This window comes from Chiloscyllium punctatum, chromosome 22 (genome assembly GCF_047496795.1).
Source record: "Chiloscyllium punctatum isolate Juve2018m chromosome 22, sChiPun1.3, whole genome shotgun sequence".
Lineage (NCBI taxonomy): Eukaryota > Metazoa > Chordata > Chondrichthyes > Orectolobiformes > Hemiscylliidae > Chiloscyllium > Chiloscyllium punctatum.
Window position 1 is genome coordinate 70,115,209 of NC_092760.1, and position 16,219 is coordinate 70,131,427.

Sequence of the window (16,219 nt, forward strand, 5' to 3'; positions counted from 1 at the left end):
TAGTTAGATTTTAACAATTAGCCTTCTTGTCAGTAACCTAATAATCTTACATTTCTGGCTGATGAACCAATAACATCCTAGCTCACAAAAGTCTGGCTACTTTTGGGAAGCACCAAGCCTTTTAGTTCCTCTGAGCTATTCACACAATCTGCCAGGTTTTAAACTGTCATAGTCAGCTTGCACAGTACCTTCAAGCGGTCTCCTTTTCTGCCAAACAAAAAAACTGACCTCTTTCTGAACTTGAGTTGCTTCATCCTGCAAGAATTCTCTATGTTCATCATTGTCTTTTGCATCTGAGCATGGTTTGCTTTCCCTCTCCAGTCCCTTTTCTTGTCGGCCTATTTTGTGTCTGCCAGCCACACGGCCTTTTTGTATCTTAACTTTTTGTTGGTCTGCCTCAGATCAAGAAATGCCAAGTCACACAGGCCCAGTAATTCTTATTATTCAAGAAAATCATAACGCATCCCTTTACAATTCAAACAAATTCTTAATAGCAACATTCAAACAGACCTTTGAAAGGAATTAGAAAGTTTCCTTTATGTACAACTTCCTAGAAAAGGTTTGTCACACAAGCGTGATTCCAGACTGTGGGTTTCTCTTTATCTCACCCCAAACCCCGCCCCATTAAATCTTGTACTCTATTTGGAAATATAGTACAGTAATTCCCAAGAAGTAGTCTTGTGCAGAATTTTGTAATCTTGCGCAAAATTTATTAAGAAAGTACAAGCTTTGGAGGAACGCTTAACCCTCTTCGCAATGCTTATGGAGCCATGTCAAGAGATCTCTCTGAACCAAAGGAACAGTCCTCCCTTGAATATAGAATTTTACATCACCATCAGTAATGCCCACAAGACAACCCCCAGCCACTCCCCTATAGTCACTTGCCACTCAAGACACAATGTAGTGATTTGATTATTTCTGGAAATAATGTGATGTAAATTATTCCTCAGTGACAAGATCTGGTGTCAATCTTTTTTTTAAACTGCAGGGTGTGGTCAGAATTTTAACTGCAATGTTCTTATCGTTCTTCAATGTTCTTATCTCCTGAATAGGAGATGATAACGTAAGTTTACCCTGAATAGTAGGAAGTGACAATGTTAATTTACTTTGAATAGTAGGAGATGGCAATGTAAATTTTTTACATTCTACCTGCAAGACAGAGAAGCATACAACCCTACTCTGGGACTTCCAATTTTCTTGAAGGTCACCAGAGCAAATTAACCCCTTAACATCTCAATAGTTTGTTCTGTCGTTCATTCAGATCATGGTGGATCTGTATTTCAGTTCTGTTTATATGCCTTTGTTCCAAATTCTTTTGTAGTCAGAAATAACCTGTCACAGTCTGTTTGAAAATGTCAATTTACCAAGCCTTCATAGATTTTTCAGGGAGAGTTCTGGATTTTTAAGCACTTTGTGTATTCTTTCACTCTTAAATATCCTATTTATAATTTTCAGGTGACATTTTGTTCTGAATTCTGCCATCAGAGGTAATATTTTCTCTTTATCTACCTAACTGAATCCTTTTGACGTTAAATCATCCTCTGCTGTTCAAACATGAAGGAATGCAACTTATCCTCTCAATTTAATCCTTTAAATGCTATTATCAGTTTGGTAATGTACACAGTACACATCCCATTGACAGGAATTCGTAAACATTTTGGATATTTTGTCCAATGTCATCTCATGAAAATTAGATTTTATGATGCAGGTTAACCAGTTGCTGTTATTGTAATTCATTAATTCAATAAGTGAAGCAACTGCTCTTTTTAATTGGATATTTTGTAGGTATCTAAACAAAACTCTTGTCCCTGAGAGGAAAGTTCCATTTTTGCAGGACTCCCAATGGTCATTGCATGGTCTTTTTTATGTTCTAGGACAGAACTCAATACAGAGGACACGCAAAGCATATCAAGCATGCCCCTGGAGCCAGATAAACCACACATACACAATGCGGAAGAAGACTCTGAAAGCACTTGTCATAATAGACAGGATGATTCTGAAGCCCAGAATCTACAAAGTCGACTGAGACAGAGTACTGAAATTTCCCACAGTGGAAATACTCTTCCATGTAAGTTTTTATTTATGCATTTCGGTGGGATCAAGTCTAATATAGTTTGCAAATTATAAAAGATAATAGCACAGAGGTTATCTCATACTAAGTATTCCACCCCTTCCTGCTTAGAAACTTCAATATTCAAAATCTACAGTGGAGCAACAGGGTGCCTTATAGGAGCAAGCATTGTACTTGCCACTTACCTAACCTTCATGAAAATCTGTAGTTTCAGTTTTACTCTTATTAATCTGAACTGCTGTGCTCATGCAGGTTATGAGCACATCTGGAAGTTGTTGTCTACAATAACTTGGAGACAAGTGCTTTATATAAATTTAGAGGCGCCCAGGGGAGAAAAGTTGACATTTGTGTCAACATTTCATAAGGCCAGTTGTTTATGGCATCACAGTTTTGGTTCTGAGCAGGCAAAGTAGTAATACTAGTCTAAAGGAGTACTGTAACTTTCAGATGCAATGTTAATATGGTAATGGACTACTGTCTCGGGTGGAAGCAGGACACTGTTTTGAAAAGAGCAGAGGAGTTTTCCCTGATGATTAGGCCAATATTTGTCCCTCAATCAACATTGCAAAAAAAAACACAAAATACTGGAGTATCTCAACAGATCTTGCAGAGTCAATGTTTTGAGTCCAGTGACCCTTCGTTTTTCTTTCTACAGATACTGCCAGATGTGGTGAGTTTCTCCAGCACTTTATGTCTAAGCATTAGATTTCCAATATCTGCAGTTCTTTATTTTATACGAAAGAACAGATTATGTGATTATTATCGCATTGCTATTTTTTGGAGCTTACTGAGCACCATTTGGAAGCCATGTTGCCTAATTACATTGGTGACTGCACTTTAAGCATACTTCATTCACTGTCATGTAACTGGAGCACATAGGTTTAAGATGAGAGGAAAAAGATTTAAAAGGGACCTGAGGGGCAACTTTTTCCACACAGAGGGTGAGTGTGTATATGGAACAGGCTACCAGAGTAAGTGGTAGAAGCAGGTACAATTACAACATTTTAAAAGACATTTGGACAGGTACACTGATATGAAAGATTTAGAGAGATATGGGCTAAATGCAGGCAAAGGGGATTAGTTCAGTTTAGGAAATCTGATCAGCATCGATGATTGGGCCAAAGGGTCTGTTTCCATGCTGTACATCACTATGACTGTGGTTTGAAAGGTGCCACATAAATGCAGGTCTTTCTATTTATGTGAAAGTCCCATTATAAATGGAATACAAGAATGATTTGAATAGAACAATTTTGGAAGTAGAATGTGTATGATATTAAAATTATATTTTTACAAAACATTTAAATAGATGTTTAAAAGACATGAGATTGGTGCTAAATGTTTGACACACTTGTATCCTGAAGTTACTAACCTGAATCTATGTTTCAACCACAGCTGCATGTCAGGAGCTAGACCTGATGCCTCTTGAGTTGCTTTCACTACTGAAAGTGATCTCAATGGTGTGTAAAAAAAAAGGTCAACATTCATGTTCCTTCTAATTTCATCTAACCGTTCCTGCTGCTGTGTGGATCTCCAAGGTACATGTGCAGCAGCAGCCGCCGCTTCTGGAAGCAGAAGCTACGAGCTGTGTGTGTGGAATGCAGCTTAGTGGAAACATTCTGCATGATCATGTGTTGTGAGCAAAATGGAGTAAATATGGTAATACTGTGGTATTTTCTGTGCTTCTAGCAGCATCTCCCAACTTGGTTTCTGTAGAAGAGCTGATTGAGGCGGAAAAAGGAGTCTGTAATATGGCTCTAGCCCATGAGATTGTAGTTGATGAAAGTTTTGTTATCAAACAGCGTGATCTACCAGAGAGCAGGTAGGCTTTTTGAACAGAGTAGAAGTGCTTATTTTCTATTTTAGCCCTTTTAATCTGTGGAGACCGACTGTATATGTATTAGTTCATTGTTAGATACACCCAACCTTGTGATAAATGGTTCTTCATTCTTAATTTTATAATCTAATCATCAATGCCTTTATTTAAGGCTCTCCACAGGCAATTTGAACTTGTTGCATGAATTGAATGAATTACATAGGGTTTATTAAATATGTTAGGGGCAATTTTAACTTTGAAAACAAGTGGTTTGGGTAAAATGTTCAAATGTTAAAAACTCTTAAAACTGATTCGAACCTGTCCACTTCGGCGTTCAGTGGAGACGGGGTCAAGGGATGGGCAGCTATTCCCAGAAGGTGAGTTAGCAATTGAACTATTATAACGAGGCTGGTAATCTCAGATTGAACCTGTTTTATAGTTCGCTGGTCATCCCTTACAGCTCAGCTCAGATCAGAGTGGTCCTGAAAAAGCGCAGCAGGTCAGGGAGCATCCGAGGAGCAGGAAAATCGACATTTCGGGCAAAAGCCCTTCATCAGAAATCCTGATGAAGGGCTTTTGCTCAAAACGTCGATGTTCCTGCTACTCGGATGCTCCCTGACCTGCCGTGTCTTGCCAGCACCACTGATCTAAACTCTGGTTTCCAGCATCTGCGGTCCTCACTTTTGCCTATCCCTTACAATTCAGAATTGTGAGGACTGCTTCAAAACGAAGACTTTGTAGCATTGCTCATCCACTCTCGGGGTTGGGAACTCCTACTGTGTTTGCTATTGCCACTGCAAGCTTCGAACCTGAAGTTGCAGTCTGTTGGACTGGAAGCCAAATTTATCAATCAGGCTGTCTTCCATGTGGGGGACTTGCTGTTTTTAAAAAAAAGGAATGCTGTGGAATCAAGGCATTCTGGAATTCGACATTGTTGTGATTTTCAGCAACACTGGTATTGGTTGTCCACCCAATTCCATTAGCAAAACCTTTGTGCACAGGTCATTGACAGATACACTTGACAGCCAGTCTTCTCTGCTATGGTGCCTCTGACATAGAGGCAGATGATGCAACTCCTGAACAGTCTGGCAAGGAGCACAACCATCTTGGGTCTCTCTCCTGATAATTCCATGCTGTTCTTTTGAGGTCTGTTAGCTACAACCTGTACTGCTACCTGCTGTGCCAGGATTACTTACCCAGGAGGACCTGGTGGACGAGTCCAAGTTTTGATCACCCCTCATTTCTGCTATCACTCGTGTAAAGGATGTCTGAAAGTTGCCTCCCAGTCCCTCTCCTTTGAAATTTTTCTGGACTCCTCTTCCCGTTTGGTAAAGGTCTCCACTCCAATATAAGACAAATCCACAATGGCTGACCTTCCATTCAGAATATGAGACCTTGCCTTAAAAGCACCAGTTATGAACATTTGGGGATCTGGCAGCCCACAACCTCCATGCACTGCATATATAAGTTGGAGGGTACCATTTAATTCTAGCCAGGGATAGGCAAATTTGATATAACTACCTATTTACTGACCTCAGATACCTATGCGACATCGCTACTTTGTTGCTTTTCTGCATAATTTAGCCTAGAGTTTCTAATAAACCTCTCTCTGTACTGCAGCTTCCCGCATGATCTCATGGTTTCCAGTCTTTGCTGCACTTCCTGCTTCAGAAACCTGCATTAAAATTTACCCACAATCTAAAACTCCTAGAGTTATCTTTCCCTTTGTGCATAACTGTGTTCATCAGATACCAAACATTTTCTTATCTATTTATTTGCATAAAAATATTTTAATGGAGAGAAAATGTACAAATATTGAAGTACATAATTGGTGTGGGTTTCCACTTGTACCTGGTTTCACTACAGTGACTGTAGGCATTTTTCATATTCAAAATAATCTGTGGAAACCAATATCGAATTATCTTGCATCAGGGACCTGTCACTTAGTAGTTTTTTTTAAATGGCCAGATCAACTGTTGCAAAGCACTCATCATACTCCATATGAAAACTCAGGCATTTGTGTTCAGTTACTGATAAAGGATCAGGCGTATTCATAGCTTAATCAGTTAGCTTGGCTGATATCTTCTGCATTTGTCAGAAAGCACTGTCTAAATGTGAGTAAGCTACTATCATACAATATATGTTATGCATTCATTCTCACAATAAGTTTACGATTCCAATTATATCTATATAGTTTTGAGAAAACCCTTGAAGACATTATGAAGAAGGCTTTCTGGGACAGTTTACGGGCACAGCTGAATGAAGATCCACCGGTTTATGACCATGCTATTAAGCTTCTAGGTGAGATTAAAGAGGTAAGATCTTATTTCAGGATTGTTTTACCTACATTTAATCTTGAAAATGTGATCCTTTATTGATTACTATTTGGGAATATTTAGTATCACAAGCACCTCCTAACTTTTGTTGATTTGCCCACTCTTGTTTTCTTGAGGAGGTGTTGGCAGAATGTAGAGAGGATTTAGTATTGCAGTTTCTCTTCCCATAAAATCAATTACTGAATTTTGATTTTTCTGACCCACTAGTAGTTTCGTGGTTATTTTATTTTGTTGCTAGCCTATGTTGATGTATATATGGTTTTCAGTTCACTTTTAAGATGTGAGTTTTTCTGGTTTTGTTGTTAATCCCTGTTTGTCCATGAGAAGGTGGTGGTGAGCTGCTTTCTTGAACTGCTGTAAGTCCATTTTGCGAATGTACAGAGAGGGAGTTCAGAATTTTGCCTCAGAATTAAACATTGAATTTATATTAAATTTATTTTTACAACTTGCCTCAATGATATGAATTTGGGCTCCTTGCTTGGTACCATACCAATGCTTGCACATTGCCTGTATTAATAGGAATTGAGCACAAATTTTCTGTTCCATATGGACCAACTCTGGCTGACAAATGTTTTAAACATTACAACTACCCGGAAGAAGGGAGATAGCAAGCAAGTTAAACTCTCCTTATTCTCCCACCAGCCTGAACCCACAAATGCAGTCCACCCCTTGCCCTTCTTCACTGCCTCCCCTGCCAAGTTAGTCAGGCAAAACCTCACTAATGTGAGGAAGAGAGATGACAATGGTAACATGGACACAGCCCAAAATCAGTAACTGTAATATTATTTTTCAATGCTTTGGAAGTTTGTTCAATTACCTATTATAATAGGTTTTCATTGAAGGGTGGTTGGAACTTTATTATTAAGCACATTTTGATAAGTTGAATTTTGCATCCTTGAAAGCTATTTTGAGTGGAAATTTTTTGAAAAATGAAAGGAATGGCTTACATTCTCACCTGTGTTTTATGACAATGTTAATAGAATATAGGAATAGATTCATTCTTGGCAAGCTTGAACTTGCTTCAGCAATGTGAGATTAAGGCTTCAGTCTGTGCAGTGCATCCTGGAGTATTCCTCAGTTTTCTTTTTGAACTACTGTAAATTTTGAATTATGGAGGTCATTATTGTGAATTGCATGATTCATAAAACATCCGTTTTGTTGGATCAGAAAGCTGCCTGCCTAAATGGGTCTATGGATAATGAACTAAATGCAAACATAGCCCTGAGCCACAGAGATAGGGAAAGTCTCAATTCTATCATTTTGCATTCCAACAATCTCAGCGCAGATGGACACAAAACAGCAGTTTGTTTAATAATTGCTGCATTGGAAGGGGCATAAATATCTTGAGAATTTACAGTGATGTTTTATGATATTCTATCCAGTAAAATCTTTGTGTATACAAGCAAAGGCAAAGTTGCATCAGCAAAATTGATCTACATAGTCCAGTAATCTAGTTTTTCTAGTGTGTAACCTAAAGCCATTTAGCAGACATAACGTAGAGAAACCCAATGGGAGGCAAAGGTGATAAGATGAATACAGTTGCTATGTGGTGTTAATAAAATGCTGCTGAGGCAGCTCTGTAAACTTCACTAAATAGTTTAGTGTGTGATAACACATTGAAAATGTTTGAAGCCTTAATTTTGCTGATTTATTAGTTTAATCTTTTAACTTAATAAACATTACTTCCTAGAGTCTCTTGTCATTCTTGCTGCCGGGTCATACCAGGTTAAGGAATCAAATCAATGAGGTTCTGGATCTAGAACTCATAAAGCAAGAGGCTGAGAATGGTGCACTGCACATCCCGAAACTAGCTGACTTTATCATCGGGATGATGGGAACTCTCTGTGCCCCTATCAGGGATGATGATATTAAGATCATCAGAGGTATCACAGACGTGGTGGAATTGTTCAGGCAAGACATGCTTTAAAATTTAAAACCTACCACTTTGAGCAAGCTTTTCATCATCTGATTTGATATTCCTTATGTAGCTTGATGTCATACTTTGTTTTATTGTACTTCTGCGAAGTGCCTTAGGACATTTCAGTCACAGTCACACAGCACAGCAGAGGCCCTTTTGGCCTATCCAGTCGATGCCAACCTATCTACACTAATTCCAATTTCCAGCATTTGGCCCACAACCTTGAATGGTATGACATTTCAAGTGCTCATCCATGTACTTTTATGAGATTAAAAATATGATATAAATATATGTTGTTCAATAACATGCTGGAATTAAAATGAGCTGAGACCTAAAACCTTTTAATTAACATCTGCTTCTTTCATCATGAAACAATATGTTCATGAATTTCCTTATTTGAAGTGGTCTATTGCTATGATTTATTATCTTTAATTTAAGTATTTATCCATCATTTCACCAACTGGATGCAGTGTAGAATTAGAAGATCCTGTATTTTTAAAATTTATTCTTACGTGGGATGAGGGTGTTGCTGGCTGGGCAAGCATGTTTTGCCTGTCCTTAGTTGCCCTTGAGAAGATGGTGGTGAGCTCTCTCCTTAAACTGCTGCAATCTATCTGCTGTCTGTTTTCTTGACTATGGATGAAATTTCTGTTGCTTTAAAAAGTGCATATAAATGTTAGAAGAATGCATATCCAGCCTGTTCAAGAATTTGCCAAACTTTGTGGTGGTTCCAAATGAATTGCAGGTCTTTGACTCCATGCAGTGTTAAAAGACTAGATATCTGAGACATAAAACCCTGGCAGTATCCAATTGTAAATGATTATTAATGCAAAGGTCCAGTTGTATCCCTTTCACAAAAGCAGCTTTAGATTGCTCTTAAGTGATTGTACTCTTAATTGCCCAAAATATACTTTTTCATGAAGCTTACTTGCTAAAGACTGTTCTGTATTATGATTGTGTTTTGTCCTATTTTTCTGTCTCAATGGAACATGTCATGATATCATGATGCCCAGAATTGTGCTCTTAATAGCCACAATCCTACTGTGAAAATCACAGATTGTAAACCATGACTTGCTCTAAATTGTGTTTTGTATATACAGGGAGATTTTTGCAGTGCTGGATTTAATGAAACTTGACATGGTGAATTTTGCTATTAGCAGTATTCGACCACATTTAATGAAACAGTCTGTTGATTATGAGCGGAAGAGTTTCCAAGAATTCTTTGACAAACAACATGGTAAGAGTTGAAAGATTCTTCTTACACAGTCTGGTTTATTACACAGTGCATCTGGTTATTTGGAGGCAGGCTTGTCATCTGTACTTACTGAAGGTTAAGTTATTAAAAAGGAATTCATTTTAAAATTTTTTTGTAAAAAAAATAAGTAACCATGAATTGTGATAACATCATTGGAGAAACTGATTAGGGAACCTTGGAAGTGAATTAAGATTGCTTTTCCAAGCCAGCTGTTCATATGGTTATCATCGATAATAGGGTGACTTACATGGTAATACCAGATATTGATTCAGAATTTTAAAAAGAAGGATTGATTAATGATTAGAAATCTATGAAGTATTTCTGTATTTTAATTTTCTATGTCACATTTGAAAAGAACGAACAATGCACTGTGTCTAATCTTGGAAATGACACAGACCTCTCATTGATAATCATTGAATTCACCATTGCTTACTTAACAGCAGATAGGTTTTGTTGCCTTGAACTCTACAGAGTATAATGCTGCTAATGATCATCTATATCAGTGAATCTTCTATAGGAGGAAAGAATACACATTTAGATAACAGCTTGTGTAACTTCTGGATGTCTTAAACAGGTGAATCTTATTTTTTGGCTAAGTATCAGTTTTGTCAAGTTTCATAGAGGATTTCTCTCCACAATACCTGTTGACTTTTCTTCCCGCATCTTACCAAACGCATGTCATTAACTACTTACCTTGCTGAATGTCAGCCCCCCTTTTGATTCCAGCCCTATTCTACGATTGCCATACACGAGATAAAAAAGACCAAAATACATAGAAACAGAAGTAGGCCATTCAGTCTATCGAATCTGATGAGATAATGGTTGATAATCTTTAACTCCACTTTCCTGCCTTTTCTCCATAATGTCTGATTCCCTTACTGATTAAAAATCTGTCAATCTCAAATTTGAATATGCTTAATGACTTGGCCTGTGGTAAAAAAATTCCACAGTATCCTCTGAGAGAAGAAATTCCTCCTCACCTCTGTCTTTTATGTGACCTTTTATTCTGAGATTGTGCCCTTTGGTCCTAGATTCTCTGACAGGGGGAAACATCACCTCTCATTATTTTATATTCCAGTGAGTATATACAATCTACTCAATCTCTCGTCATAAGACAGCCCTTTTGAACCTGTTACCAGTGGAAGGAACCTTCTCTGGACTACCCTCCAATGCCAGTTTTTCTTTCCTCAGATAATGGGCACAAAATTGTTCACAGTATTTCAGCTGTGGTCTGACCATTGTCTAGAAGAATCTTAGCAAAATTTCCCTACATTAATATTCCATTGTATTTGAAATACAGGGCAACATTCCATTTGCCAGCTGAACTTGGATGTGAGCTTTTTTGTGATTCATGAATAAGGACTCCTACATCCATTTAAATAATACTCCGCTGTTCTATTCCTGTCCAAATGCGTAATTTCACATTCCACAAGTTATATTCAATGTGCCAGTTTTTTGCCCACTCATGTAACTTGTTCACGTTCCATTGCAGACTCTTTGCGTTATCTCGCCACTTACCCTTTATGCTAGTGCTGCTGCCATGCGTAAAAGGCTGTTTTATATTATGCAAATCATTGTTCATCCAGAGTTATCCTGGTTCTTGATATTTCCCCTGGATGTAGTAGACAAGATAAATTTAATGCTTTGTGGGCAGGGACCTGGTAGACATGGTAGTGTAAAGACAAGTTTTTTTTAACTTGGAACCGTCAGAGGAGGCTACAACACCAGACCATGCCAGCCTGATTCAAGGTTACCACCTTGGTCAGTGCCGACTTTCTTTCCTGGAGGAATGTATGGTACTGTAGGAAGAAGGCCATTAACCATCTTCAATCTGCCAGTGTAAATGCTTTACAGACCATGGAGAAAGTGAGGACTGCAGATGATGGAGCTCAGGGTCAAAACGTGTGGTGCTGGAAAAGCACAGCTGGTCAGGTAGTATCCGAGGAGCAGGAGAGTCGATGTTTCCTGATGAAGAGCTTATGCTTGAAATGCCGACTCTCCTGGGATGCTGCCTGACTGGCTGTGCTTGTCCAGCACCACACTTGTTGGTTTTAAAGGCCATGTCTATTTAAAACTGTGGGCTGCAATGAGAAATATTTTTTTTAAAAAAAACATGAATTTACCAGGATGGCTGCATAATTTCATGGCAAGGAAATTGTTAACTATTGTGAATTCTGTTTTGTGGCTGTTGTTCCTGTAATGTGTACGTGGTCAGGAGCTGAGGAGTTGTTTACAATTGAAGATGATAAGCTATCAGCTAGCTGACCAGGTTGGAACTGGAAACAAGTTCTAGAGACCCAGACAGAGAGAAGGGGAGAAAGACATAGAGTCATAGAGATGTACAGCATGGAAACAGATTCTTCGGTCCAACCCGTCCATGCCGACTAGATATCCCAACCCAATCTAGTCCCACCTGCCAGCATCCAGCCCATATCCCTCCAAATCCGTCCTATTCATATACCCATCCAAATGCCTTTTAAATGTTGCAATTGTACTAGCCTCCACCACTTCCTCTGGCAGCTCATTCCATACACGTACCACCCTCTGTGTGAAAAAGTTGCCCCGTGGGTCTCTTTTATATCTTTCCCCTCTCACCCTAAACCTATGCCCTCTAGTTCTGGATTCTCCGACCCCAGGGAAAAGTCTTTGCCTATTTATCCTATCTATGCCCCTCATGATTTTGTTCACCTTTAAAAGGTCACCTCTCAGCCTCCGAAGCTCCAGGGAAAACAGCCCCAGCCTATTCAGCCTCTCCCCATAGCTCAAATCCTCCAACCCTGGCAACATCTTTGTAAATCTTTTCTGAACCCTTTCAAGTTTCACAGAATCTTTCCAATAGGAAGGAGATCAGAATTGCACACAATATTCCAACAGTGGCCTAACCAATGTCCTGTACAGTCGCAACATGATGTCCCAATTCCTGTATTCAATACTTTGACCAATAAAAGAAAGCATACCAAACGCCTTCTTCACTATCCTATTTACCTGCGATTCCACTTTCAAGGAGCTATGAACCTGCACTCCAAGGTCTCTTTGTTCAGCAACACTCCCAAGGATCTTACCATTAAGTGTATACATCCTGCTAAGATTTGCTTTCCCAAAATGCAGCACCTCGCACTTATCTGAATTAAACTCCATCTGCCATTTCTCAGCCCATTGGCCCACCTGGTCCAGATCCTGTTTAATCTGAGGTAACCTTCGTTGCTGTCCACTACACCTCCAAATTTGGTGTCAGCTGCAAACTTACTAACTGCATCTCTTATGCTCACATCCAAATCAATTATGTAAATGATAAAAAGTAGTGAACCCAGCACCGATCCTTGTGGCACTCCACTGGTCACAGTCCTCCAGTCTGAAAAACAACCGTCCACCACTACCACTCTCTGTCTTCTACCTTTGAGCCAGTTCTGTATCCAAATGGCTAGTTCTCCCTATATTCAATGAGATCTAACCTTGCTAATCAGTTTCCCATGGGGATCCTTGTCGACCACCTTACTGAAGTTCATATAGATCACGTCCACCGCTATGCCCTCATCAATCCTCTTTGTTACTTCTTCAAGATACTCAATCAAGTTTGTGAGACATGATTTCCCATGCACAAAACCCTGTTGACTATCCCTAATCAGTCCTTGCCTTTCCAAATACATGTACATCCTGTTCCTCAGGATTCCCTCCAACAACTTGCCCATCACCAATATCAGGTTCACTGGTCTATAGTTCCCTGGCTTGTCCTTACCACCCTTCTTAAACAGTGGCACCACATTAGCCAACCTCCAGTCTTCTGGCACTTCACCTATGACTATCGACGATACAAATATCTCAGCAAGGGGCTCAGCAATCACTTCCCTTGCTTCCCACAGAGTTCTAGCGTACACCTGATCAGGTCCTGGGGATTTATCCATCTTAGAAGCATGTGCCATTGTTCTCCTTTACAAAAGTTGCCTGTTACCTGCAGTATAAAATTCAGTCTAAATTTGAAGAAAACCTTTCTTGTAGCAGTTGCTGTGAGCTGTGACTTTGGAATTGATAAATCAGAGATATTTTCTAAGTGAATCAGTTGCTGTGTACTTTTTACAAACCAGTGGAAGCACCCAGAGAAAGACATCTGATCTACGAGGTGTCAAATCAGCTGAAGAATCATCATCTCAACATTGGAGCCATTGTCTATTTGTCTGTGAGAACATGAGAGAGGAAAAAGGGAGTATTTATAAGGGAATTAGAGTTTTAATTAACGGTGTGTTATGCCAAAGATTTTAAAGTCTATTTACTTACACTAAATTGTGTTAGGAGGGAAATCCGGCCCATGCTTTCTATCATTCTCTATGTGAAATTCATGTAAACTGGCGAACTGTGCAAACCTTAAAACATCATCAGCATTTGGTACAAGCAGGGTTCAGTTTGTTACATGCTACTCCAATGGGTCATAACAGTGCTACCATCTTCAGTCCAATACCCCAAACTCAATTGTACCCATCTCCCACAGAGGCTCATGCTCTGCTAGTCTCACTGTTGCCTGCTCACTTGTCACTCACCCATTGGACTTGCAGCAAAAGTAACAGCTGTGCCACACACATTTATCTCTCTTAGTATTTGCCTCTCTCACCAGCAAGAGGAAAACAGCTCAGACAGAAAAAAGAACAGAGAGGGTCAAGACAGGTGGTGGGCTGCCTAACATCAAACTTCTCATCCTATATGAGGAGAGGATCCTGACTCTGACAGCTCTAAGTGGCTGACTGGATGTATCCATATCCCTGATTAGTATCAGAGGCTGCCCTTCACTTACTGTGCTTGCCTCTCCCTGCAACCCCCCAAACTAAAGACTAACTTGCTTCAATTGACTGAGAACTGCTGACAACCATGATTAGCTTCCTGTCTTTGTATCTGCACTAAATAGCACAGCAATGCAATAGTTCTGCGAGCCTGCTATCTCTGACTCAGTAGAAAGTTGCAAAAAGGAAGGGCAAGGCAGCGATGCGGTGAGCATCAAGGTAGACTCAAAGTGAGTGAATGCTAAGAGAACAAGTGAACAGTCTGGAGATACAATCTTGTTCAATCCATGAGCTGAGTGCAAAGTGTCCTTCCTGCAGCATTACAATGATAGTTGCCATTGCTTTGTGAAGTGCAGCTTTGAAGAGCAGGAGCATCCTGTAAATGGATTGGTGATGTGCAATGAAGATTCTTAGATTGACAAATGTTGGATGCTATGTTTGTGGACATGGAATGGATGTGACAAATGCCCACGTAGTGTGTTTTAATGTCCAACCTTGAGGTCCTTTGGAGCAAGCAGTGAGCAGATGTCATAAGGTACATGCTTCGCCTCTCATGTGGAGAAATCTATGTCTGATTTGCTTACAGTGGATGATACGATAGAAAACTGCATGTTAATAAGATGAGATCTGCAGTAAATGAAGTTGTTAATTTGCAGTAATCATCTTTAATAGGAAACTCACCATTGCCTAGTGAGAATCTTGCCTTGACACCTAGAATTTAGTTGAAGGCTGCAGCAAGCTGTTCCTGATGTCAAGATAGACATTGTTGGATAACTCGTGCAGTTCTACCACTTTTCTCATCATGGCCCACATTGTTCAGGCCCCTATTAGATTCCTTCTAAAGAGTTTTACAGCAAATGAAATGTAGTCACTATTGTACTGTAAGAAAAATAGCAACAAAATTCTGCACACTAAGCTTCTGTAAACAACATTGTGACAATAACTTGATAACCTATTTTAGAGATTTAACATGAAATTAAGATGACACACATGAATCACTTAATGCACTATCATCAACCTTCTCTCCCTGTCTCTCCCTCCTCCCAACAAATAAGAATTTGAATACTTTGGTAGAAATACATTTTCAAAGTCTGGAAAAGGTTACTACATTGGTGTGATGTTGCGAGATATTGTGCTTAGCCTGCCTAGCTCTCAATATGAGGAATATGTTTGTTTTAAAGCTTCTAACATTTTGATTTTCTTTTATCAGGTTCATTAGAAATCACTACAGAATGGTTGCAGGAGGCAGCCTGTGAACTCCTGAGCTCTGATGCAGATACTTCTGTGTATGGTGGCGCTGCAGCTGGTGCTAAAGACATTTCTGCATTGTACCCTGATTCAGTGTTAAACCATGCATATGTGAAATTGCTGAAGTGGGATCATGCTAACAGACTCTTTCCAGAGGTTAGTGTCATTCCTTCCAGCTCTTTATATTCGACATGATCTCTGTTCCTATTTGAAACTCATGCGAGTCAATTATGGATTCATGCTGGTATGAATGTTGGTCTCTCTAAGAGTAGATTTTACATCTAATCTCATTGTTGACATCCTAGAGCAATATTAGGCTGTCCAATAAAAAGAATCATTGAGTTAGCAAAGACACAAACCTTTCAGTCCAACTCACCTGTGCCAACCAGATATCCTAAAATGATTTAATCCCATTTGTCAGCATTTGGCCCATACTCCCTCTAAACATTTTCTATTCATATACTCATCCAGATATCTTTTAAATATTGTAGTTTTACCGGTTTTCACCACCTCCTCTGACAGCTCATTGCATACACAACACCCTCTTTGTGAAAAACTTAATTTCAGTTCTCTTGTGCATCATAGTTTTTTTAAAAAGTCATAAACTATTTTCTTAACTGTATATAATTCTGCACCCAGTATTAAATTGGGAAGTCTTTTATCTTTATCTTTCGTGTATTGAACTAAACTATTGCATAGTCCAATATGTAATTTTTCTGGTGATTTGTTAAATTTTCACCTGAAATGATTGCTAAAGGTGTTATGTTTAAAAAAAATGGCATATCCTTATAATTCAGTCATCCGAGTGT

At 39.2% G+C, this 16,219-nt stretch overlaps 1 protein-coding gene across 3 annotated transcripts in view; it reads left to right on the plus strand.

Moving 5' to 3' along the window:
• Positions 1-16,219, plus strand: part of tcp11l1 (t-complex 11, testis-specific-like 1) — a 39,720-nt gene that overhangs the window by 16,942 nt on the left and 6,559 nt on the right. The window contains exons 4-10 of one of the 3 annotated variants that reach the window (XM_072592627.1): positions 1,456-1,487; positions 1,875-2,068; positions 3,758-3,890; positions 6,079-6,199; positions 7,911-8,131; positions 9,239-9,375; positions 15,373-15,566. In XM_072592627.1, the coding sequence (XP_072448728.1) occupies positions 1,915-2,068; positions 3,758-3,890; positions 6,079-6,199; positions 7,911-8,131; positions 9,239-9,375; positions 15,373-15,566 (960 nt within the window). In that variant the 5' untranslated portion in view covers positions 1,456-1,487; positions 1,875-1,914. The remainder of the gene's footprint in view (positions 1-1,455; positions 1,488-1,874; positions 2,069-3,757; positions 3,891-6,078; positions 6,200-7,910; positions 8,132-9,238; positions 9,376-15,372; positions 15,567-16,219) is intronic. The other 2 variants (XM_072592626.1, XM_072592628.1) reach the window with 2 other exon arrangements.